The sequence below is a fragment of the Odocoileus virginianus genome, chromosome 7 (genome assembly GCF_023699985.2).
Source record: "Odocoileus virginianus isolate 20LAN1187 ecotype Illinois chromosome 7, Ovbor_1.2, whole genome shotgun sequence".
Taxonomy (NCBI): domain Eukaryota; kingdom Metazoa; phylum Chordata; class Mammalia; order Artiodactyla; family Cervidae; genus Odocoileus; species Odocoileus virginianus.
Genome location: NC_069680.1, coordinates 72,563,321 through 72,589,046, shown reverse-complemented (window position 1 = coordinate 72,589,046; position 25,726 = coordinate 72,563,321). Strand labels below are relative to the sequence as shown.

At 37.0% G+C, this 25,726-nt stretch overlaps 1 protein-coding gene across 9 annotated transcripts in view; it reads right to left on the bottom strand.

The window, feature by feature from the left end:
- Nucleotides 1–25,726, bottom strand: part of CCSER2 (coiled-coil serine rich protein 2) — a 156,950-nt gene that overhangs the window by 29,843 nt on the left and 101,381 nt on the right. For 8 of the 9 annotated variants that reach the window (XM_020893454.2, XM_070470956.1, XM_070470955.1 and 5 more), the window contains 3 exons: nucleotides 19,383–19,466; nucleotides 13,366–13,452; nucleotides 1,676–1,765 (listed from right to left, as the gene is read on the bottom strand). In XM_020893454.2, coding sequence (XP_020749113.2) covers nucleotides 1,676–1,765; nucleotides 13,366–13,452; nucleotides 19,383–19,466 — 261 coding nt within the window. Of the gene's footprint in view, nucleotides 1–1,675; nucleotides 1,766–13,365; nucleotides 13,453–19,382; nucleotides 19,467–25,726 lie in introns of those variants that run through there. The other variant, XM_070470957.1, reaches the window with a different exon arrangement.

Below are 25,726 nucleotides of genomic sequence, written 5' to 3'. Positions count from 1 at the left end.
ACTCATTCTTAGCTCTTTCTCTCTTTTTTTCCACTACCTAAACTCCATTTTTTAAAAATTGTCCTTCATTTCTTAACCAAAATTGCCTTCACTAACTTCCCTGTTACTTATTGCTCCAGGCAACCCACTCCAGTATTCTTGCCTGGAGAATCCCCACGGACAGAGGAGCCTAGAAGGCTACAGTCCATGGTGTCGCAACGAGTGGGACACAACTGATCAACGACACACAGCACAGGTTTCCCATATACATCTAGGTCTACTTCATCATTAACTCTAGAGATGTTCTGTCCAATATCTACTAGCCATATGTGGCTATTTAAATTAGTTACAACTGAGTATTTCTTAAAATCCTCTTCTGCAGTCACACTAGCCACATTTTCAAGTTTTCAACAGTCACATTCAGCTAGAGGCAACTGCACTAGACAGCAAGGAAACTCTATGGAAGAGTGCTAGTGGAGAAGAGCCTCTCATTCTCAACTCCAGAACTCACCTCGATCCACTGACAGCTTTGCTTTCTATGGTTCAACCACCACATTTACTCTTTTCACTACGTTCAATTCTTTTTTCTAGACTTTCCCAATCCTTTGAACCTAACAGCACTTTCTACAGTTTAATTATATCATCTTGCCAGTTCCTTTAATAAGTACTTTAATGGAAGAATCTCTATTTGTCTGTGTGTCTTCTTCCCCAATTCCACACTTCAAGAGGCTAATAACTGAGACAGGAAGGGCTCAGCAAACCTTTGCTGAAGTTATTAGCATCCCACTTTATCCAGAGCACACAAAAGTAACGACTTATTAAATGAAAAGAAATAAGTATTTTATAAACTTTAAAGGCCGATAACTAAGTTTAAAAAAATCAGACTGTTGATTAATTAAACATTATAATTCCCTGTTCATTTGTGTTACTAGGATTCCACAGATTAATATTAAGGCAAAAGTAGGGTCAAGGCTGGCTTATCAGGCATTCTCTTACCAAGAAGTACTTATTACTTGGCACCATACCATAGGATAATAATGACTGATAGCCATGGTGGCTCTCTGGCTCAGGCATAACCTGAACTGACTTCAGAAAGTGTATTTTAGCACTTAATATGTTTTGAAATGTAATATTTTTGAAAAGCAATGAAGAAGCACAGAATGCATGGTTATTTTCTACCATTTAGAAGAAACTATTCCTTACTCGATGTCTAAAACATAACCTTTACTGTCTATATCTTAATGCATTTATGCTTCCTAACAGCCTCAACATTTGGGTGATCATAATAAGAGAACGTATTTGAAAAATCTCAACAAATAAAAAGAATATGCTGCATAATGTATTTTCAGAGTCATATGCCATTGAAGAGGGAAGACTATATTTTGGACTTCTTTTTCTTGTAGGCATGGGGAAACACCACTCTCATGAATACATGCAATGAGAGGGAGACTAGACACTCAAATAAAATGACCTACAGTATGCAGAATGGAAAAGCTATTAAAGCACATTCATTCATATAAGACACAGAATAGAAACTTTAGAAAGCACAGAAACAACTGGGAGACAAAAGTCCACTTACCTTAAAAAAAAAAATTTGACAGTCATGGCAGATGCAAAATTATTAGAGTATAAAAGCAGAACAAAACATCAAAATAGAAAATGACAAGAAAAGAGGATAAGAGCATGTGTTACTTACAGGAATTCTTCTCCAGGGTGTTTGGGTATATTTATCAGCATATGTACATTTTTCCTCTTTAGATTTTTGATGGCAGTTACACTGAGTTGCCTAAACAAAAATACAAATTTTTACATTAAAAATTTGTATATGTAAAATTAGTATAATTTTACATATACACTTATACATACAAACAAAGCAATTAGGGTCTCTCTTAGGAGGTTAAAATAAAAGAAAAAACCAAAATCTACTCAGTAGTCTCCCATCTTATCCATAGACTAGGTTTTAGATTCACCCACCAAGGCAAAATTTTAAACAGTCAAAACTACCCTAGGCAATCTCATACCATGAAACATACTACCTATGGTTTTATGTATATAAATATACCTGTATACAGATATAGAATATATATAGCAATATATAAGCATATAAAGAATATAACTGCAAAACTAAATATTTCCCTAAAATGATACTACAATCACTGCACCCAGTCTCTTAAACTCATTTTTGATGGGACTCAGATATTAAATATCACCAGTCCTCCAGAAAAGTTGTCTCTTCACTCGTGCAATGCATTTAAAAGCCTCTTTATAGATATGTTAACTTTATTGGACTGTATTATTTTATAGGATTTCTGTCCTTTGACAAAATCCATCTGACCATCTCAGTTCGTAAATAAATTCTCTTCTTATAACTTCACTCAGAACATACTCATTCAATTATTTACACAACACAAAGCAACATGCCTATTATGTAAACTATGGTCCCTCAAATAAACATCAAGCTTTTTTAAAAAATGAAAAAACTGATAATGAGAATTTCTCCTCAGTGTGAAGCTGGAATACAGCTGTATGATTCATCAAACAACCTCACTGGAGGTAAATATACTCTTTTATAGGAAAACCTCTATAACAAATTCTTGATTATTTCATCAAGCTAAAATGACATTTCTACTTTTAAAATACTTACCAATATTCAAATTTTTTCTTAATTGCAATCAAATCACTACAATTTCCACAATCAAAATCTAGTCAAAAGAAAAATCTCTGTAGTACAGACATGTCTCCTATTCTTTGTAGTATGTACATATTTTCCATTCCAAAACATGGGACAGTCATTGAAATGAAATTTAATATATAAGCAGGTCAACTTAGATCTCTTGGAATTCAATAGAACTTAACTTTTAACATATATGGGAGGTATGGGAGGTATGGGAGGTATGAAAGCAGAGAAAAGATAAAACATCACTTATTTTATCTTGACTACTGCAATTCCAGAAACAATTTCCTTTCTGCAGGCTATGTGCTAACTAACATACGTAGGACAATAACTGGCAAATATTTGAATTTTCCATAATTCGGAAAATGTAGCTTTTAGGGACATTTCAATAGACAGACAACAGCTAATCATATCATTCCCTCTCCATCTGTGTTCTTTATTGCTGACAGATTCTTTCAGAGGCTCACCTTCTATGTGGTCCTGTATTTCAGGAAGTATGTATCCTCTCTTGACTCAATGATAGATTTTGATTAGTCTGAACCAATCCGATTAATTCTACTCCTCAATGCTTAAGGGAGAAAGAACCCAAATCTAGCCAATAAAACAAGAGGCACTTCTGGGTTATTTCTAAGAAAGTGTTCTTAATTTTTAAAATGGATATGCTAAAGAAAAACAGGTGCTTTTCCTATCTTTGGGGACCACACGTGAGTATGTGACACAGAGTTACCACAAACATCTTGTGACCATGAAAGGACACGCAAGAATCCAAGAGGATTTCAGAAAAGTCATGCGAGAACTTTACCATTACCCATATGACCAATTAAGAAACCATGAAAATAGATGGGCCAATACACTTTCTTGTTATTTAAATTTATAAAAATTCTTACTTTCAAGTCACTTTAGTCAGACTTTTACTTAAAAACTTAAAACATCACTAGACAGGCACTGATTCACTAGATGGCTGATTTGGAGCAAATCATCAAGTAAGAGTTATTATTTATCATGTACCCATGGGCCAATTAGAGCATTAAGGAGTTTACTTACATAGTTGGTTTATAATACAACACTATACAGTCGGCATTATTTTATGATCCCCACACACAGAAGAGGCTTAAAAGAAATTAACTTCCCTAAAAGAGTATGACTACTAAAGTTTCAGAGCCAGAATTTGAACCTAGGTCTATGCAGCTTCAGTCTGGTTATGGCTTCTCAAATACTCAAATACACAGCTGGCCTACTTAAGCTGAATTCTACTTTCTATGTCTCCACAAAGAAAATTCTACACCAGTACTTTCATAGGATTACTCTGAGGACTCAATATATCTAAATCAATTATTATTTAACTACAGTATACTGAGGTGAAAATATACAGACATTCTAAGCATTTGGAATAAGGTTTAGTCAAGCCTCTATACTTTTTGGCTTAATTTTTGGAGCACTGCAATCTGATTTTGTATCTGCATATTTCTCATAAAATAAGAATTTAACACATTATATTGTCAATATATTTTTTTAAGTTTACATATAAACAGAGGTTAGAGCTGAGTGTCTATTTCTGAAAAAAGATTAAAAGTATAGCAAGCTAGAAATGGAAAAGGACTTTGAAATCACCTAGAAAAACCTCCACATTTTTGATAAAGAAAGCACTAGAGTGATAGAAACTGCCAATGTCATTCAGCTAATTAATACGGACAACAAGAAAGTTCTCTAATTCCTATTCCATGGCTCCTCTGATGACATTTTGCTATTTTTAAGAAAACTAATTAAGGGATATAAAGAAAGAAAAAGACTATAAAAAGAAGTGCAATTTTGGTAACCTGAAAAATACAGTTGTGTATCTCTGCTTTCAAATGGTTTATATCCTTTTAAATTCTTGATTTGAACAAGAGACTTTCTAGACCATAACTAAAGATAGGTGATGGGCTCTTCTGAAATAAATAATTTCTAAATTTAATATATCAAATATGGACAATTTCACATATCAATAAAGAGTAATGTTTTTGCTTGTGTTTTTCTTTTTTTTTTTTATTGTACTCACAGCATGTTTTTAACACAAACACTGACCATTCAAGTTAGGAGTGCCTCTGCTAACCACTCTGAAAAACAGAAATCCTACTATTTTGCCAACTATGAGTTTCGGAGAAATATAAGCAAGGGGAAGCAAGCCTGGGCCACGTCAAAATCAGTCTGGAGTCAGCAAACACAAGCCAAAGAAAGCTTTCGGATTTTACAGTACCTTGATGCCAGTGTTGGACCCTGATGGGCCCCTTGCCCCCAGCAGATTCTGCAGGTCCCTTCAGGCTCCCACTGAGCTGACTTCCCAATGGAAACCAGGCAGGACTATGCTCCCGCTCTTCATTTCCACTCAGACACAGCTTTCCGGACACTCTCCCAGCTCTAACAATGCAACCAGCAGCCTTGACTGGAGGCCACACATTGTAATCACCTGGGGACTTTGCAACTGTCCCACCGGCCACAGGGGCTGGTTTAATTGGTCTGGGGTATAACCTGGGCATCCTCAGGCTGAGAAATCTTGGTTTCCTACCTGCCTGAAATAACTCATACAAGTCCCACCCTATAACCTGGCTCAGGTGGAACAGTTTACAGCGAACTGTAAAGCATTTTAATTAGGATAATAGCAGAACTGAAATTGAGTTCCAGATGCACTGATTCTCACAAGTGCCATTTTGCCTCATGGCCACATTTAAAGTTTTCACACAGCCAAAGTATGAAGGGAAAATGGGAAAGCTTCCAACAATACCCATGAGGATTCCTTTGTAACTGTCATTATTCCAGGGGTCTTGCCCTTACAGCATTCACGGTGGTTTTCAAGGTACTTTCACTTAGCTCTCAGTGGTGGGCAATGAATGACTCCTTTGAAAGTGAAAGTGAAGTCGTTCAGTCATGTCTGACTCTTTGCGACCCCATGGACTGTAGACTACCAGGATCCTCCGTCCATGTGATTTTCCAGGCAAGAATAGTGGAGTGGGTTGCCATTTCCTTCTCCATGCTTGTGTTTTTCTTTCTTTCTTTAGGATTCTCTTTCCATAGTGACGTCGCTCAGTCATGTCCAACTCTTTGCGACCCCATGGACTGTAGCCTACCATGCTCCTCCGTCCATGGGATTTTCCAGGCAAGAGTACTGGAGTGGGTTGCCATTTCCTTCTCCAGAGGATCTTCCCAACCCAAGGATTGAACCCGGGTCTCCCGCACTGTAGGCAGACGCTTTACCATCTGAGCTACCAGGGAAGTCCATGTAGGATTCTCTTAGATATTTCTAAAACCTGTCTAAATGTTATTTGTAAGGTGAGATATTCTTAAGGATAACTGACCCAGTCTCTTTAATAAGGGAGTACAATGGAAAAAAAAAGAATGATTCTAAAGTAAAAGAGACTTAAGAGATATAACTTGATGTACTGTATAAATGTATGAGATATTTTCAGAACTGGAGAAATCAGAATATGGACTGAATGTTAGAAAATATTTAAAAATTATTGTTAACTGGTTAAAGGTAATATTATAAATGAGAAAAGTATTTCTTTAAAGGGCATACTGAAGTTAAAAGAATTATTAAAACTTCTCAGCATAAAAAGTTGTATCTTTCATTACTTATTAATCATGTATCAATATAAAGCGACTTTTTTTTCATAATTATTCAGTCTTAGATTTAGTTTTTTAATTTTAATATTGAAACTCCCAACCTTTTATATTCAATATTACTATGCCATTTTACTTTACCTAAATTTCCTTTATATAAAGAAATTAATGGATTTTGCTTTAAATCCTTAACAAAGCTCTCTACATGAGTTAATGCCATTTCCATTTATTATTATATTAATATTTATTACATTTAGTCAAATTTCTGTCACCTTAGTTTTGCTATTTTTAGATATCCTTAGTATTTCTCTATGTCCTCTTTTACTTTTATCTTTTGCAAGATACATTATTCTAATCTACTAATAGTTACGTTAGAGCAGTTCACAAACATTTTATCTAAGTACGTAATTTAAAGATACTTATTTGTAGATAAATAATTCAGTACTTCTTCTGTATACCCTTTATCTCTTTCCTGAAAGAGAGAAGAAGGTGTGTTCTTCTACATTTGGATGGAATGTCCTGAAGATATATCAGTGAGATCCATCTCATCTAATGTGTCATTGAAGACGTGTTTTCTTATTAATTTTGTTTTGATGATCTGCCCATTTGTGTCTGGGGTGTTAAAAGTTTCCTACTATTATTATGTTATTGTCAATTTCACCTTTTATGTCTGTTAGTGTTTGTCTTATGTATGGAGGTGCTCCTATGATGGGTGCACAGATATTTACAATTGTTCTGTCTTCCTCTTAAGATTAGTCCCATGATCATTATGTAGTGTCCTTCCTTATCTCTTGTAATATTCTTTATTTTAAGGTCTATTATGTCTGATATGAGGACTGCTACTTATTTTCTTTTGCTTCCCATTGGCATGGAATATATTTTTCCATCCTCTCACTTTCAGTCTATTATGTGTCTTTAGGTCTGAAGTGAGTTTCTTGTAGACAGCATATATATGGGTCTTGTTTTTGTGTCCAATCAGCCAGTCTGTGTCTTTTCGTTGGAGCATTTACTCCATTTACATTTAAAGTAATTATCAATATATACATTCCTATTGCCGTTTTCTTAATTGTTTGGGGTTGATTTTATAGATAATTTCTCTTCTCTTGTATTTCTTGACTATGTATGTCCCTTTAATATTTGTTGTAAAGCTGGTTTGGTGGTACTGAATTCTCTTAACTTTTGCTTGTCTGAAAAGCTTTATATTTCTCCATCAATTTTGAATGAGGTTCTTGCCAGGCACAGTAATCTTCGCTACAGATTTTTCCCTTTCAGTACTTTAAATATATCCTGCCATTCTCTTCTAACCTGCAGAATTTCTGCTGAAAGATCAGTTGTTAAGTACATGGGGTTTCCCTGGTATGTTACTTATTACTTCGCCCATGTGGCTTTTAATATTCTTTCTTTGTGTTTATTCCTTGTTAGCTTGATTAGTATGTGTCTTGGCATGTTTCTCCTTCAGTTTATCCTGTGTGGGACTCTGTGCCTCTTGGACTTGGATGACTATTTCCTTTTCCATGTTGGGATAATTTTCAACTATAATCTCTTCATAAATTTTCTCATACACTTCTTTTTCCTCTTCTTCTTCTGGGATCCCTATAATTCAAATGTTGGTGCATTTGATACTGTTCCAGAGGTCTCTGAGACGATCCTCAGTTCTTTTCATTCTTTTAACATTATTTTGCTATTCAGAAGTTATTTCCACCATTGTATCTTCCAGCTCACTGAGTCGTTCTTCTGCTTCAGATATTCTGCTATTGATTCCTTCTAGAGTATTTTTAATTTCATTAATTGTGTTGTTGTATCTGTATGTTTATTCTTTAATTCTTCTAGGTCTTTGTTAATTGATTCCTGCATTTTCTCCATTTTGCTTTCAAGGTTTTTGATCATCTTTACTATCATTATTCTGAATTCTTTTTCAGGTAGTTTGCCTACTTCCTCTTCATTTATTTGGACTTCTCTGTTTCTAGTTTGTTACTTCACTTGTGTAGTATTTCTCTGCCTTTTCATTATTTTGCTTTTAACTTATTGGGTTTGAGGACTCTTTTTCCGAGGCTTCAATGCTGAATTCTTTCTTCCTTTTGGATTCTGCCCTCCTAAGTTTGGTCCAGTGGTTTGTGTAAGCTTCATATAGGGTGAGATCGGTGCTCAGTTTCTGTTTGCTTTTCCTCTGACAGGCAAGGTTGAGTGAGGTGGTAATCCTATCTGCTGATGACTGGGTTTGTATTTTTGTTTTGTTTGTAGTTTAGATGAGGCATCCTGTACAAGGTGCTACTGATGGTTGGGTGATGTTGGGTCTTGTATTCAAGTGGTTTCCTTTCTGTGAGTTCTCACTATTTGATACTCCCTATGGTTAGTTCTCCAGAGAAGGCAATGGCACCCCACTCCAGTACTCTTGCAGAAAATCCCATGGACGGAGGAGCCTGGTAGGCTGCAGTCCATGGGGTCGCTAAGAGTCAGATACAGCTAAGCAACTTCACTTTCATTTTTCACTTTCATGCACTGGAGAAGGAAATGGCAACCCATTCCAGTATTCTTGCCTGGAGAATCCCAGGGACGGGGGAGCCTGGTGAGCTGCCGTCTATGGGGTCACACAGAGTCTGACATGACTGAAGTGACTTAGCAGCAGGGTTAGTTCTCTGGTAGTCTAGGGTCTTGGGAGTCAGTACTCCCACTACAAAGGCTCAAGGCTTGATCTTTGGTCAGGAATGAAGATTCCAGAGTGGTCTGTTATGGTATTAAGTGAGATTAGAACAAATGTCCAAAAATGAGAAACCAAAGATGAACTCCAGACAAATGGCAGTTACAAAATCAGAGAAATAATAATTAAAATAATGGAATATACACATATACATATACACCCATGTGCAAAGTCAAAACAGTCCAACAAAAATACAGTAAAATGACCCGGCAAACAAAGGAAATCAAAAATTATATTAACCAGTTAAGAACAAAACTAAAGCACGAACTGGAAAGCAAAACTAAAGCAAGGTGCCAAGCTGGGAATAAAGCAATGAAAACAAAACTAACAAATATATTGAGAGGAAAGAAAAGAAAGAATAGATATGCAAACTTAAGTAGGAGTAGATGAAGAAGATTTACATACATTAAAGATTAATTGTAAGTGGAAAAGAACAGTAGGAAAGGCAAATAAAGCAATAAATGTAGAAAAAATATAGTAGGTTCAAAAAAATTAAAATTATTTAAAAAAAAAGAAAAATGTAGAAGAAAGAAAAAAGGAAAACTCCACAGAACTTCAAAAGCCCAACACAGAGGCAGAGGTTTATAACAACAATAAAATGTGTGACTGAATATATACATATATAATCATAAGCAAAATCGAAACAGTCCAACAAAAATAAAGTAGAATAGATTGGCCTGGCAAACAAAGGAAACCAAAAATTACATTAACCAGTTAAGAACAAAACTACCAGGGAGGTGGGAGGGGGGATCGGGATGGGGAATACATGTAACTCCATGGCTGATTCATGTCAATGTATGACAAAACCCACTACAATACTGTAACGTAATTAGCCTCCAACTAATAAAAATAAACGGAAAAAAAAAAAAAAAAAAAAGAACAAAACTACCTAAAGCACAAACTGAAAAACAAAACTAAAGCAAGGTGCCAACTGGGGAATAAAACAATGAAAATAAAACTAACAAATATGTTGAGAGGAAAGGAAAGAAAGAATAGATATGCAAAGTTAAATACAGGTAGATGAAGATTTATATATGTTTTAAAGATTGACTGCAAGGGGAAAAGAACAATAGGAAAAGCAAACAAAGGAATAAATGTAAAAAAATAATCGGTTTAAAAAATTAAAATTAAAAAAAGAGAAAATTTAAAAAAAAAGGAAAACGCCACAAAACTGCAAAAGCCCACCAACAAAAAAGCAGAGGTTTATAACAACAATAAAAATGTGACTGGGAAGAAAAAAAAGATCAAAAGCTTAAATGGATTTCATAGTGCCAATAAAATCAATAACTACAATGGAGGGGGAAAGAGAGGAACAAAAAAGAAAAAACAATCCAAAAGAATCTACAGGACAAGTCAAAACATAAGAATAATAAACCTTTTTCTTGACTCACTGCTGTCAACGTCCTTTCCCTCGCTGGGAGTCATAGTCTACCTCACCTCCCTAGGATGCCTTCCAACACCGTGCTGATCTCTGGACCTGCTGTAGGGGCAGCTCAGATTCTAATCTGGTCCTACTCCTGTGTGTTATTGCTTCCAAAGTCCACAGCTATCAGAACTACTGCGTTTTCTTTTGTGGGAGCTCTCAATGATCGTTTATATATTCCATAGGCAGAGAGTCTGCCTAGTTGATCGTGTGGATTTAATCTGCAGCTTGTATAGCTGGTGGAAACGTCTTGGATCTCCACACTGCCCCTGGGTTTCAATTGTTTTATTTCCACCTCCGCATGTGGGTTGTCCACTGTAGTTTGCTCCTAAGGCTGCCCTGGAGGACTTGGGTTTGCCCCTGCGAGGACCAGGTGTGGAGGCAGTCCAGCTGCTTGCGTCGCAGAGGTTCTGGCAACACCAGGCATTCAGGGGAGTTGGCAGCTAGGGCAGCAGGAAATACACTGCTGTAGAAGGGTATGGCAACCAATATTGGCCAATATGCTCCAGTATTCTTGCCTGGAGAAACCCTTTCCCTGACAAAGAAGCCTGGAAGGCCAAGGTCTACAGGGTTGCAAAGAGTCAGACACTACCAAAATGACCCTGCATGCATAGATGCAAGACTTTTTTTGCCTGTGGCAGTTCTGCCCCAGTGACAGTTGAGCATGAAGGTGGCGCAGCTGTTTGGCTTCTGGGGACTCTGGTGGTACCATGTGTGCAGGGACACAGACTGCCTCCACTGCAGGAGTTATGGCCCTATCAGAGTCTTTTTTCAAACCTCTTGTAGCTGGCAATCAGAAGGCCTCCGTAGCTCCACCTATTCAGGCACTCCGAGAGCTCCCTTGCCTGAGGTCCTTCTCTGTTGTTCCATGGGTCAGGGACACAGAGGGGTCCCCCTGGCTGGGGTCCGAGTCTGTAGATTGGCGCATCAGGTACTTAAAGGGGCACCCTGGGTGGGGTCTTGCCCTGTAGTTCAGTGCATCAGGCGTTTGATGGGCCAGCCTCTCTACTGTTCAGCTGCCAATGCTGGCTTGTAGGGAGAAAGAGGCTATGGTGATGGCTCCATATCCTATGCATGACTCAGCACAATCGCCTTGCTTCCATGGCTGCTTGGCTTTCCTCCACAGGTATTTCCCACCACAATCTCCTCCCTCACATCCCCTCGATTCAACTCTCCAGAGTCATCAGCAGCCCTCGCCCTGGGATTGCTTCACAATCCCTAAACTCCAGCTCCCAGCCACCACACCTTCCAGGGGACCTGAGTACCTGTCCAGGGTATGTGCAGCTCTGGCAAGGACTATCTGATTCTCATTCCATTGAGGCTGCCAGAGATCAGCTGTTTCACTCGCAGTCTTAAATGTTTCTCCTCCAACTCAGACAACTGCCCCGATGTGGGGATCAGATTTCTGTTTTAGTTCCCCTACCTGCTGAGGGCAGGTCCAGTCCTAACACTTCTGCATTTTCCCCTAGTTCCTTTGTCCTACCAAGTTTTGCATGGTTCTATATGTTCTTTTCCTCTTGTCAGCTACTCCTGTTCACTCTCAGTTGGTGTTCTGCATGCACTTCTGTGTCTAAATGTGTATTCCTGATATATCCGTGGAGAGAGATGTACTCCACGTCCACCTACTGCTCCACCATCTTGTTCTCTGTCTTTAGTTTTGAAATACAAAAACCAGTCTTACTCTTGTCCTTTTAAATTTTATCCTTGGTAGGCCTTCAATTTGCAGTATTGGGTTATTCTTTTTTTTCAGGTTCATTACATTCCTCTGATACCCTTAATCATAACATCTGATCCATCTATGAAAGTGAAAAGTGAAAGTGAAGTCGCTCAGTCGTGTCTGACTCTTTGCAACCCCATGGACTGTAGCCTGCCAGGCTCCTCCGTCCATGGGATTTTCCAGGCAAGAATACTGGAGTGGGTTGCCACTTCCTTCTCCAGGGGATCTTCCCCACCCAAGGACTGAAACCAGGTCTTCCGCATTGCAGGCAGACGTTTTACTGTCCGAGCCACCAGGGAAGTCAAGGCACTGTCAAAAGATGGAGGACTGGGTGGTTCCCCAAAGGTTGGGATGATCCTCCCCCTCATCAGCATATGAATTTCCGGAGCCCTTGCATACGGCAATGGCCTACACCCTGAAGAGTGTAGCTTCTCCCTGAATCCTAACAAATCCACCTCTGACTTATTGCTTTGTCTCTCACTGAATTTTTGCAATGAGACATCAGAGCCTGAGCTTTATTAGGTCCTGAGGCCAGGCATCCTGGGTTTTGGCCAGGCTGGAGTACCAGGAGAGAGCTGCATCTATCCTTACTATTTATTCATAAGCTGGATCTCTGATTTGACCCCAATGGCTCAAAGTTCAGTATGTTTGATAAATTTTATATTCTGAGTGAAATTACTATTTCATATTGCCAAATTACTTTGCTTTGCCAATGTAAGTTTTTAACTTCCCAGAAAGCTTTGGCCTACTGTGGTTGTTATGCCATTATGTTCTTATTACCCTGGCCTTTTATTATTACAAACTAAATTATAATTAAATTCAACACACAGCACATACAGTTTTCATATGCAACTAATATCTGACATTGTAACGATTATAAAATTATAAAGAATCATATGGCTTTGAGAAATCACAGAACATCATCCATGGGGAAACATTTCTCTAGAATAACCTTCTTCTAACAAGACAGCCATTCAGATTTCTAAGACTGAATACCCAGTTTCATTCCTCAGTAACGTGAAGGCAACTTGGTGAATTTCAAATCTCCAAAACAGACACAACTGAAAATGGATTGAGTTTTTCACTTTGAAAAATTATTTAGACTGAAAGTTAAACCACATACTTTTATAGAATGCATATAACCTAACATCAATACAATAGTACAATTAAAAGCCAAAAAATAAAGTCCAATTTCAATTCTGGCTAGTTTTATAGAAAATGTATATATTGCCCAGTTTGAAAAGGCATCACTTTACATACCACACTATAATACTTACAAGCTGATGTTCTAATAGCTGGATTTTTTCATCTTTTTTCTTTAGTTCCTCTTTAAGTTGTTTTATTTCATTTAGTAAATCTTCATTCTGAAATATTTTAAAAGATTCAATGTGAAGTATTTAACTATATTTTAAAACGCTAATGAAAAACATTAAATTAATGATGCAGACTAAGCAATAAACTGTTTGTTTATTTAACATGAAGATTCTTCTTAAATATCCCAGCTATCTATCCATTAAAAAAAACCCAGTTTGGTCTTCTAGGAACTCATAGTTTAATGGAGTCTGACACAAAAACAACAATAAGGGCAGCAACAGCTAACATTCACTGAGTAGTAATCAGGTGCCAAGAGCTAAGTACTTTTGGGCATCTAAGTAATTGATTCCAACTGCAACTCTGAGGTAGCTACTATTATCCCCATTTCAAAGATAAGAGGAACTAAATCATGTAAATAAAATAAATTATACACAAAATAATAATTCAGCTGGATTTCAAGGAATATATGAGCTACCTGTCAGAGGAAACGAAGGACACAAGTAGAGGAAATTGCATCATTAAAGGCACAGAGTCATTTTCATGGTTGGTGCAGAAAGCAGTAGAAAGGTAAATGTGCCTGAAAGGGTATCAAGGAAGACTCTTTTTCTTTGAGCTACTTTCATGAGAACTGCCTGAATCAAAGAATAAATACCCTGTCAACTTAGTTTATAGGAAATTTCTATTAAGGCCAATCCCTTTCCCAAAATTAAAAAAAAAAAGAAAGAAATTCCTGAAAGTATTAACAGGTATTAACAAACCTCGTCTAGTCAAGGCTATGGTTTTTCCAGTGGTCATGTATGGATGTGAGAGCTGGACTATAAAGAAAGCTGGGCGCCAAAGAATTGATGCTTTTGAACTGTGGTGTTGGAGAGGACTCTTGAGAGTCCCTTGGACTGCAAGGAGATCCAACCAGTCCATTCTAAAGGAGATCAGTCCTGGGTGTTCATTGGAAGGACTGATGTTGAAGCTGAAACTCCAATACTTTGGCCACCTGATGCAAAGAGCTGACTCATTTGAAAAGACCCTGATGCCCGGGAAACATTGAAGGCAGGAGGAGAAGGGGACAACAGAGGATGAGATGGCTGGATGGCATCACCAACTCAATGGACATGAGTTTGGGTGAACTCCAGGAGTTGGTGATGGACAGGAAGGCCTGGCATGCTGCAGTTCATAGGGTCGCAAAGAGTCGGACACGACTGAGCAACTGAACTGAACTGAACACGAACCTATTGTCAAGGTAAGCAGGAATTCAGTTATATTGTCACATGTAAGGTATCATTATCTTATAGTTAGACCATTTTGTTTACTGCTATTTAATTATCCAGAAATATATACTGATGAAATAGTACTGCCAAGGGAAATTAAAGTTAACCCTTGAACAACACAGGGGTTACTTTCCACCCTATGCAAAGTAAATGATCTGGGTATAACTTTTAGTCGGTGCTCCACATCCACAGTGCTCCACATCCTCCATAACCAGAAGGTTCACATCCTTGTTTTCAACCAACTGCAGATCAATGTAGTACTAGAGTATTTTTTTAAAAATCCAAGTATAAGTGGACCCATGCAGTTCAAAACTTGTTCAAGGGTCATCTGTAGAATATACACATAGATGATACATCTTTCCAGAGAGAATAATAAATAAGCAAATATAATGTGTTGGTAATGAGCAAAATATACCATCTTCTTCAGATAGGTTGGGAACAAAAAATATTGCAATTTCATTAACAAGAGATCAAAAGCAAACATTTTCTGAAGGCTCTGATGTATCAAATAAGCATCAGAATGGGGAAGAAACAATAGAAAAGAAAAATTTTTTTAATTTTACAGTTGTTATGCACACAGCAATGGTGAAGAACAATTTATTATGTATGAAAAAATGACTTTCAGTTGAATTTTAAAAATGTTCAGGGACTTAAAAAAAATCATAAATCAAGACCAAAAAAAATGGATTGCAAATCATGAGTTAAATTAGTGGGAGAAGTACTTAATGTGATTAATAAGACTGCAGAAAAAAGGTACATTATCAGACATAAAGATTTATCTTTTTGTTCAAATATACACCTGTATATAAAACAGTCACAAAAATTACTTGCACTCCGGTTTCAGTTATGCAACTCTTATGCCAAAGAAATGATCCCAAGTACAAGAAAACCTAAAACAAGATATTTTCAAGTTCACAAACTTAGAACTGCCTTATAAGAGGACAACTGAAATATAATGTACCAACTTGATGGAATACTATACAGCCATCATTCAGTCACTGCTAGGTTCTACTGATGTTAGAGAAAACGAACTCAAAAGTGAAATCAAAATATGAGTATGGTAAAACATTTAGAGCCAACATGCTTATAGCATTATTTATATCATAAGCACTGCTCTAAAGATTTTACATATAAAGATAGGAAAAGGAAAACATATCAGGAAATGGTTAACACCAATGGAGTTTTAAAGGGTAAGTAAGAAGTTCTAATGACACAGTGTGGCAAACTTTTGACTTTAGGTTTAGGGTTTCTTTAAGAAAATACAGAGATGGGGACAAGCAGAGCATATTTGGAGAATTATAAGCAGTAATACTGTCACACGAAGGCTGTGGTGAACAGTGGGGAGCAATGTGATTAGTAAACTAGGCAAGGGACAGGTCACAGAGGGCCTGAACATCAAGCATGTTTCAGCCAGGGAGCAACAGATAGATCTGCATTGGAGATGGCTTTGACAGCTGTTTGGAAGATATATTTGACAAGGATAACAACAAAACTAGGCTAAGAAACTGGTTATCAAGATGTTGCAGTACTCCAGGTGAGAACAGGAGCTTGACCCAAGAGAGTGATAATAGGGAGGAGAAGAGGAAAAGAGATTTTGGCAGTTCACTGCATGTGAGAGAAGAGCACAGAAGAGCAGTCAAGAGTGACATCTCCATTTCTAGCTTGGATGACCCAGTAAACAGAAAGAAACAGAATGAAGGAGGAGAAATATGTCCAAAGAAGAATATTTTTCAGTTTTAAAAATATTGTTAGAAGTACACACATCTGTGAGAGATGTGTTTGAAGTGTCCCACTGGGACACTGGAAATGTCCAGTGGAGAACCAGATTACCAAGTATGAGAGATAGTGATTATATTGATACATATAAAAATCACTGTCTCTCATATCTGGTAATCTCATTGTCCACTGGACATTTCCAATGTGTCCCACTCACAATGGGAAACCCGTGTTGGGGCTTCCCTGGTGGATCAGATGGTAAAGAGTCTGCCTGCAATGAAGACCTGGGTTCAATCCCTGGGTTGGGAAGATCCTCTGGAGAAGGGAATGGGTACCCACTGCAGTATTCTTGCCTGGAGAATTCCATGGACAGAGGAGCCTGGCAGGCTACAGTCCATGGCGCTGCAAAGAGTTGGGACACGACTGAGCGACTAACAACACAACATGTTACATGTGAAATCATGAGAGTAGAAAGTTCAATGAACACTGGACTATAAAGATACAAACCTACATTCTAAAAAAGAAAAGAATCCAAGAAAGGTGGTCAGGCAGGTGGTATGGAGGAGGAGAGGGGATATTAAGGGGTAAGGGAATTCAAAAGAAACTGACACAAAAACCAAGGGATAAAGCTTTTATGACAAAGGCCGGGCCAAACGTGTATTTTTCTAGGTTTTCACAACAACTGGAGAGTCAAGGAAAGGTTTATCTGATTTACTGAATTTAGGATAGGTAACATACAGAAATTTATAAAGTGAGGATGAAGAGGAAGTAAAGAAAGCACACTAATGAGACATGAGAGGGGAGGCAGACACAGTATGGTCTTTCACTGCAGAAGGAGATAAGAGCTGAGAACAAGAAAGGGAAGTCTTCCACAGCACAGTGGTCACTTTTCCCTGTAAATGAAATAAAGTAAATCAGAGTGACACAGACACAGAGAGTTTGGAGGCAGAAAGGCAAAGATGAACACAAGGCAAATGCAGCAGCTGAGAAGAGGGGCTGAGAAAGGGATTGAGACAAGTGGTCAATGTCTGAAACAGCTCATCAGGACATGGGAGAGGGAGCTGTCCTGGGATAAGGGAGAGACTGGTGACATGGCAGGTCTAGTGGAGATTTTAGGCCCTAAAATTGTAATGGTATGAGTCACAATATTTGTTTCATTTGAAATTGAACTGCAAAACCATCTTCAATGAGAAGATCTGAGATTTGCTGATGAAAGTGAAGGACTGTCTAGTGCACTAGAAAGAGTAAGTATGAGCTATTGCATGCATGCATGCTCAGTTGTGTCTGACTGTTTGTGATCCAGTGGCCAGGCTCCTCTGTCTTTGGAATTTTCCAAGCAAGAATTCTGTAATGGATTGCCATTTCCTACACATAGGAGATCTTCCTGATCCAGGGATTGAACCCTGTCTCTTATATCTCCTACACTGGAAGGCAGATTCTTGACTATTGGCACCACCTGGGAAGCCCAATGAGAAACTGCATCTAACCTCAAAAAGAAGGAAGACTAGGAAAGATCTGCCTGAAAGGAAAGGCACTGAGGCCAAGAAATAAATCCATGGTATGTCTATCTTATAGTATTAAGCATACAGACAAACTTTAAAGGAAGATGGAAAAAAAAGACACTAGTTCTGCAAAAAAGGTTGGAATTCAATTTTTTCTTTAAAAAGAATTTATTTATATGTAACAAACTTCTCACAAAAAAATTTAGAAAAAAGTCAAATTTTACTTTTAAAGCAGCAATCACAAAACAAACAAACAAACAAAAACAACTGAGAGACAACCAGAAATCATCTAAATCAATGGCTCTCAAGGGAGTACGCAAGTAAGTTCTTCAAAAAGAGATGTCCTCCTGCAAACCTATTATTATACTCACAACAGGATGGAAACCTGGAGATGGGAAGAAATTTATATAAGAACAGGTAGGTAATACACTGAAAAGCCAAGATCAGATAACCAGATGTGACTATTATCCGATATTTTTTGATTTTGTGTTTTATACATAAATTTGTTCCCCAAAAGTCATTCCATATCCTATGAGAAAACTGTGCTTCCCTGATGCTTAATATCAAGCCTGGTCATTTGACCTGTTTTGGAAGCAACATATGTTACATGCAACCAATATATTCTGCCAACACTACTTTCCCTCAGGTACAAAAAGCATGTCCTTCATCCAGAATCCCAGAAAGAAGAAAAAACATGAAGACTCACTAATCTACAACCAAAATGCAACATAAAGAGAAATAATAAGAAATAAACTTTTGTTAAAAACAAACAAACAAAAAGAAATAAACTTTTGTTATTGTAAGCCACCAATATCTTGAAGCTGTTACTACAGAGACAGGTAGAACATACTGACTACAATACTTTGAAAACTGAATGTGAAAGGAAACAATAATTTTACCTGCAACTAGGAAAGACAAGAATACTTGTATGTCCTTAAGAAATAAATATGTGATTCAGGAAGACACAAAAAGAACTTCCTTCAACTAAAACAAGACTAAAGATGAGAACTATAAAAAACATACCTTCAAGTACAAAATGCATCTGCATTCTATATATCTTTAAACATTAAAAAAAAAATGTCATTTTCCGCTAATGGTTCTTCAATATTGTGATTTTATATATATACACACACATATATATATGAGAAGTACCTATTAACAGTTTTAGTTTTTATTGATAGTCATATTTTAAATTGTTATTCATAATTCTGGGGGAAAAAAGTTATTTAATTAATTTTTTAAAAAGAATCCTATACCAATATTAATACAGGGACAGATGACTATCCAACTGATAAAACAAACTCAAATTAAAGTACCACAGGGATATAAATTTAACTTAAAAAGTGAGTAAAAATGAAAAGCAAATCTGACCAAAACCCAAGATAACAAAATTGCAGGTTTAAATATATTTATTATTAGAAGTTTTATTACTGCCTTACAATTTTAGTAATAAAAAAACTTTTTTTAAAATTCAGCATGACTACCTAGTCATCGTACCTTGCATATTTGATCACCATCTTCTGGTTCCGGACTAGATGGCAATGAGAGTTGAACATCATGCAATGAACCACTTCCATCATGCTGTCAGAAAGAAAAGGAAAACGCAAGAGTAATACAATTAACTGCAGACATTCTGCTCAACCTGAATTCACCCCAGACCAAATGCTAGAATGGTAATAAATTAAGATTTTAGAAATCTCCTTTTTACCTCCATGCACTGGTAGAAACAAACATAGAAGAGGAAACAGAGTTCAAGAAAGAATATTTTGTGGAACATTCACTATGTAAGTTGACAGTGAGAAAGCCACTGAAAGTTTTAGAATGGGAAAAGAAATATGGCACAATTCCTTAAAAATGTTAAGATTACTTCACCGAGGAAAAATGTAAAATAAAAGTCAAATTAAATCTGATCTGAATCAGATCTGATGCTTTGAGTACAAAGGAGTCAGAAACAATAATATTAAATGACTCAAAAAGATCTGACCACAGAAAACATTTGATTAAAAACAGACACATAAGTATACATACTGCATGACTCTATCAAGTTTGAGAAGAGGTAAAATTAATTTATGGTGCTAAAAATCACAACAGTGGCTGACTTAGGAAAAAGCAGTTATTGACAGTAAAGTGCATTATAATCCATAAAGATACTGGAAATGTTTTATGTTCTCTCTGTATGGCAGTTACATGGGTACATACAAGTGATAAGTACAAGCTTTACGCTTAAGACTGGTACACCTCAAGCACTTCACCGGATATACACAATATATATACAATTTTAAAAATTGAAAAAATTAAAAGTTTTTGTCCTTAAACCCAATTTTAAAAAAAAATAACAGGGTATCATTAAGTCCTACCCCTTACTGAAATAGTTTGGGAATAATCAGATAAAACATGGCATGTTCAATGATTCACAGACAACCTTAAAAAAGATGAACTAGAAAAGAATATGCCTGGGATGATGGTGAGGGACCTAGACCTGGACCAATGCAGTACAACTACAGCTCAATACTTTATTTGTTCAGATGGTACCTGGCTGCCCTGTGATACCCACTGAATCAACAGCCTTCAAGGAGCACTACGATAGCACCTATCTGTCCTGAAGGAAATCTCCCAGACACGGCAATCTCCTACACTGGAACAGAAGTGCTAAAAGGCACAAGTATACAGATCATTTTCTTCTTTATTTATGGTACTGTATATACCTACTGAATCAGAAACTCTAGTGATGGGGTCTAGGAATGAGTATTTAGAAAAACTCAACAAGTGAGAGTGACTGACAGTGAAGTATTAGCATCTGTCAAATTTTCAGCAGAGATAAATTACATTTTTATTGGTGATGCCATAGACATTAAGGATTCAACCTGAGAAAGAATGCATCATCCTAATGAATAACAAGTGTTCACAGAACACATTTTAAATGTTTTTTTAAAAAAATAAGGAATATACAAGACTCATTTTAGTAAAGTTTATCTCTGCCTTGAACTGTAAAGACAGAGCCAGTCCTAAAAACCAGACGGCTACAGACAAAAAAAAGAAGAAAGAAAGAAATTAGATCATTCTTTAACACCACACACAAAAATAAGCTCAAAGTGGATTATAGACCTAAATGTGAGACCAGATACTACTAAACTCCTAGAGGAAAACACAGGCAGAACACTCTGACATAAATCACAGCAATATCCTTTTCGAGCCAACTCCCAGAATAATGGAAATAAAGACAAAAATAAACAAATGGAACCTAATTAAACTCTAAAGCTTTTGCACAGCAAAGGAAACAAAAAACCAAACGAGAAGACAACCCACAGATTAGGAGAAAATATTTGCAAATGATGTGACCAACAAGGGATTAGTCTCCAAAATTTACAAACAGCTCACGAGACTTAACAATATCAAAACAAACAACTCAACTCACAAATGGGCAGAAGAACAAAACAGAAATTTCTCCAAAGACATACAGATGACCAAGAGGCACATGAAAAGATGTTCAACATAGCTAATTATTAGAGAACTGCAAGTCAGATCTACAATGATATATCACCTCACACCAGTCAGAATGACTATCATCAAAAAATCCACTAATAATAAATGTTGGAGAGGATGTGGAGAAAAGGAAACCCTCCTACACTGTTGGTGGGACTGTAAATTGGTACAACCACTAAAGAGAATAGTATAGAGGTTCCTTGAAAAACTACAAGCAGATCTACCATATGACCCTGCAATCCCACTCCTGGGCGTATATCTGGAGAAAAACATGATCTGAAAAGAACATGCACCCCAATGTTCACTGTAGCACTGTTTACAAAAGCGAAGACATGTAATCAACCTAAATGTCCTTTGACAGAGAAATGGATAAAGATGTGGTACACATACACAGCGGAGTATTAGCCATTAAAAAGAATGAAATAACGCTATTTGCAGCAATATGGATGGACCTAAAGACTGTCATAATGAGTGATGTAAGTCAGACAGAGAAGGAAAAATGTCATTCGACAATGACTTGTATGTGGGATTTAAAAAAAAAATATATATACAAATGAACTTACCTACAAAAAAGAAAGAGATTCAGAGACTTAGAGAATGAACTTATGGTTGCCTGTACACACTGCTATATTTAAAACGGATAACCAACTATATACTTCGGATGACCTACTGCATAGCACATGGAACTCTGGTTATGTGGCAGCCTGGATGGGAGAGGAATCTGGGGGAGAATGGATACATGTATATGGATGGCTGAGTCCCTCCACTGTTCATCTGAAACTAATGCAACAATATTAATCAGCTATACCCCAATACAAAATCTTTTAAAAGTTAAAAAAAAAATAACAAGGCCAGTCCTATATATAAGTATATATTTGATAAAAGAGGAACTATAAAACTTGACTTATTTTCCAACATCTACAATACCTTCCTGCCCACTGCAAAGCAGGAACCCCAAGGAATAGGAGACAACACAAGTTCACACTGCTTTGCCTTGGACATGGATTTAGTTGTGGGAAGTGTGCACTAGAACAGGAACTTTCACTGTAGAGGAAAAAAGGCAAGCCCATAGAAATAGAAAATACCAGGATGTCATGAAGAAAGTAACTCTAGAAAATTGTATATAAATATCTAGGTTCACCACTCCTGAGCATAACACTTGCTTGGATCTGATCCTAAGAAGCATTTCAAAGAGTTTGAGAAATAAACCAAGACCACACTGCCTAAGTCCCAAGCAGGCCACTGGAAGGTGCACACTCAAGACAGACCTGGAAGGAACGACAAAGGCTTTGGAAACAACTGACATTACAACCACAACCCAAAGGTGGCTAATGAGAACTTGCATGTGATCCCAACCAAATAATCTATCTGCTTAAAAGAAAAGAAAAAAAAAAATCAACATTTTCCATAAACAATATTAAGAGTCTCATAATACCACATTCAAGCATCTAAGATATAATCCAACACTACTCAATGTACAAAGAAAGAAAATCTCAAGACACACAGAAAAAGACAATTAACATCAATGACAAAATTAAAAAGTTAAAATTAAATGACAAAAAAAAATTAAAACTAACTACAAGAGATTTTAATAGTGCCATTATAAAAATTCTCCAAAAGGGTGAACTCTTAAAGGGAACAGAAAGTCTCAGCAAAGACAACACACAAAGCGGAAAATGACAATGTTAGAACTGCAAAGATTCAATAACCAAAAAATTGTAATGCACTAGATGCATTAGATACTAGATGCACTAAATACTATGGTACTTAGACAGACTAAATACAGTATCAGCATTTGAGTTACAGATTGAACATAAAGACAGATCAACAGAAATCCAATCTGAACAATAAAGAGAAAAAAAAGTTGGGGGAGGGGTAAAAAACAGAGCTTGGTGCAGGAGCTACAGGACAATAACAAGAGATCTAATACTTATATCACTGAAGTCATAGAAGATAGGGCTCAGGGCAAAAATTTTTGAAGAAATAATGGATAAATACACTACATATCTGGCGAAAGACATGAACCTACATATTTGAATAGTTCAATTTAAAAGAATAGAAAATAGAATGTGCTCTCTGAACATAACAGAAAGTTAACTAGAGAATCAAAACCAGAAAAAAAAATCTTCAAACACAAGAAACTTCTTTGATCCATGAGTCAAAAGAAGTACCAAGGTAAATAAGAAAATATTTTGAAGTGAAGTGAAGTCGCTTGGTCGTGTCCGACTCTTTGCAACCCCATGGACTGTAGCCTACAGGGCTCCTCTGTCCATGGGATTTTCCAGGCAAGAGTACTGGAGTGGGTTGCCATCTGAGTTGAAAGGAAAATGAAACCACATATCAAAATCTGTGGAACACAAAGAAAGCAGTGCTTAGAAGGAAAAATTATTGTACCAGATACTTATATTAAAGCAAAGTTGTCAAATCCATAACTGGAGCAAAATAAAGCTAGCACAAACAGAAAGATGAAAATAAGAGTATGGAAATTAATGAAATTGAAAATCAAGAAACAGAAATCAGTGAAGCATTTAAAACATGCAGGGAAAAAAAAGAAATCAATGAAGCCAAGCAGGTTTTTTGATAACTGCAAACCATCATCAAAACAGGCAAAAGGCATTTATAAAGTGACTACTTTTAACAAGATCAACAACAAAAATAATGATAATGTGAAAACCTAGGGTTTTAACTGACTTCATTAACTCAATTTTTTTTTCATTTATTTTTATTAGTTGGAGGCTAATTACTTTACAGTATTGTAGTGGGTTTTGTCATACATTGACATGAATCAGCCATGGATTTACATGTATTCCCCATCCCGGTCCCCCCTCCCACCTCCCTCTCTACCCGATCCCTCTGGGTCTTCCCAGTGCATCAGACCTGAGCACTTGTCTCATGCATCCAACCTGGGCTGGTGATCTGTTTCACCCTAGATAATATACATGTTTCGATGCTGTTCTCTCGAAACATCCCACCCTCACCTTCTCCCACAGAGTCCAAAAGTCTGTTCTGTACATCTGTGTCTTTTTCTGTTTTGCATATAGGGTTATCATTACCATCTTTCTAAATTCCATATATATGTGTTAGTATGCTGTAATGTTCTTTGTCTTTCTGGCTTACTTCACTCTGTATAATGGGCTCCAGTTTCATCCATCTCATTAGAACTGATTCAAATGAATTCTTTTTAATGGCTGAGTAATATTCCATGGTGTATATGTACCACAGCTTCCTTATCCATTCGTCTGCTGATGGGCATCTAGGTTGCTTCCATGTCCTGGCTATTATAAACAGTGCTGCGATGAACACTGGGGTGCACGTGTCTCTTTCAGATCTGGTTTCCTCAGTGTGTATGCCCAGAAGTGGAATTGCTGGGTCATATGGCAGTTCTATTTCCAGTTTTTTAAAGAATCTCCACACTGTTCTCCATAGCAGCTGTACTAGTTTGCATACCAACAGTGTAAGAGGGTTCCCTTTTCTCCACACCCTCTCCAGCATTTATTGCTTGTAGACTTTTGGATAGCAGCCATACTGACTGGCACGTAATGGTACCTCATTGTGGTTTTGATTTGCATTTCTCTGATGATGAGTGATGTTGAGCATCTTTTCATGTGTTTGTTAGCCATCTGTATGTTTTCTTTGGAGAAATGTCTGTTTAGTTCTTTGGCCCATTTTTTGATTGGGTCATTTATTTTTCTGGAATTGAGCTGCAGGAATTGCTGGTATATTTTTGAGATTAATCCTTTGTCTGTTGCTTCATTTGCTATTATTTTCTCCCAATCTGAGGGCTGTCTTTTCACCTTGCTTATAGTTTCCTTTGTTGTGCAAAAGCTTTTAAGTTTCATTAGGTCCCATTTGTTTATTTTTGCTTTTATTTCCAATATTCTGGGAGGTGGGTCATAGAGGATTCTGCTGTGATTTATGTCGGAGAGTGTTTTGCCTATGTCCTCCTCTAGGAGTTTTATAGTTTCTGGTCTTACATTTAGGTCTTTAATCCATTTTGAGTTTATTTTTGTGTATGGTGTTAGAAAGTGTTCTAGTTTCATTCTTTTACAAGTGGTTGACTAGTTTTCCCCAAACCACTTGTTAAAGAGGTTGTCTTTTTTTCCATTGTATATCCTTGCCTCCTTTGTTGAAGATAAGGTGTCCATAGGTTCGTGGATTTATCTCTGGGCTTTCTATTCTGTTCCATTGATCTATAGTTCTGTCTTTGTGCCAGTACCATACTGTCTTGATGACTGTGGTTTTGTAGTAGAGCCTGAAGTCAGGCAGGTTGACTCCTCCAGTTCCATTCTTCTTTCTCAAGATTACTTTGGCTATTCAAGGTTTTTTGTATTTCCATACAAATTGTGAAATTATTTGTT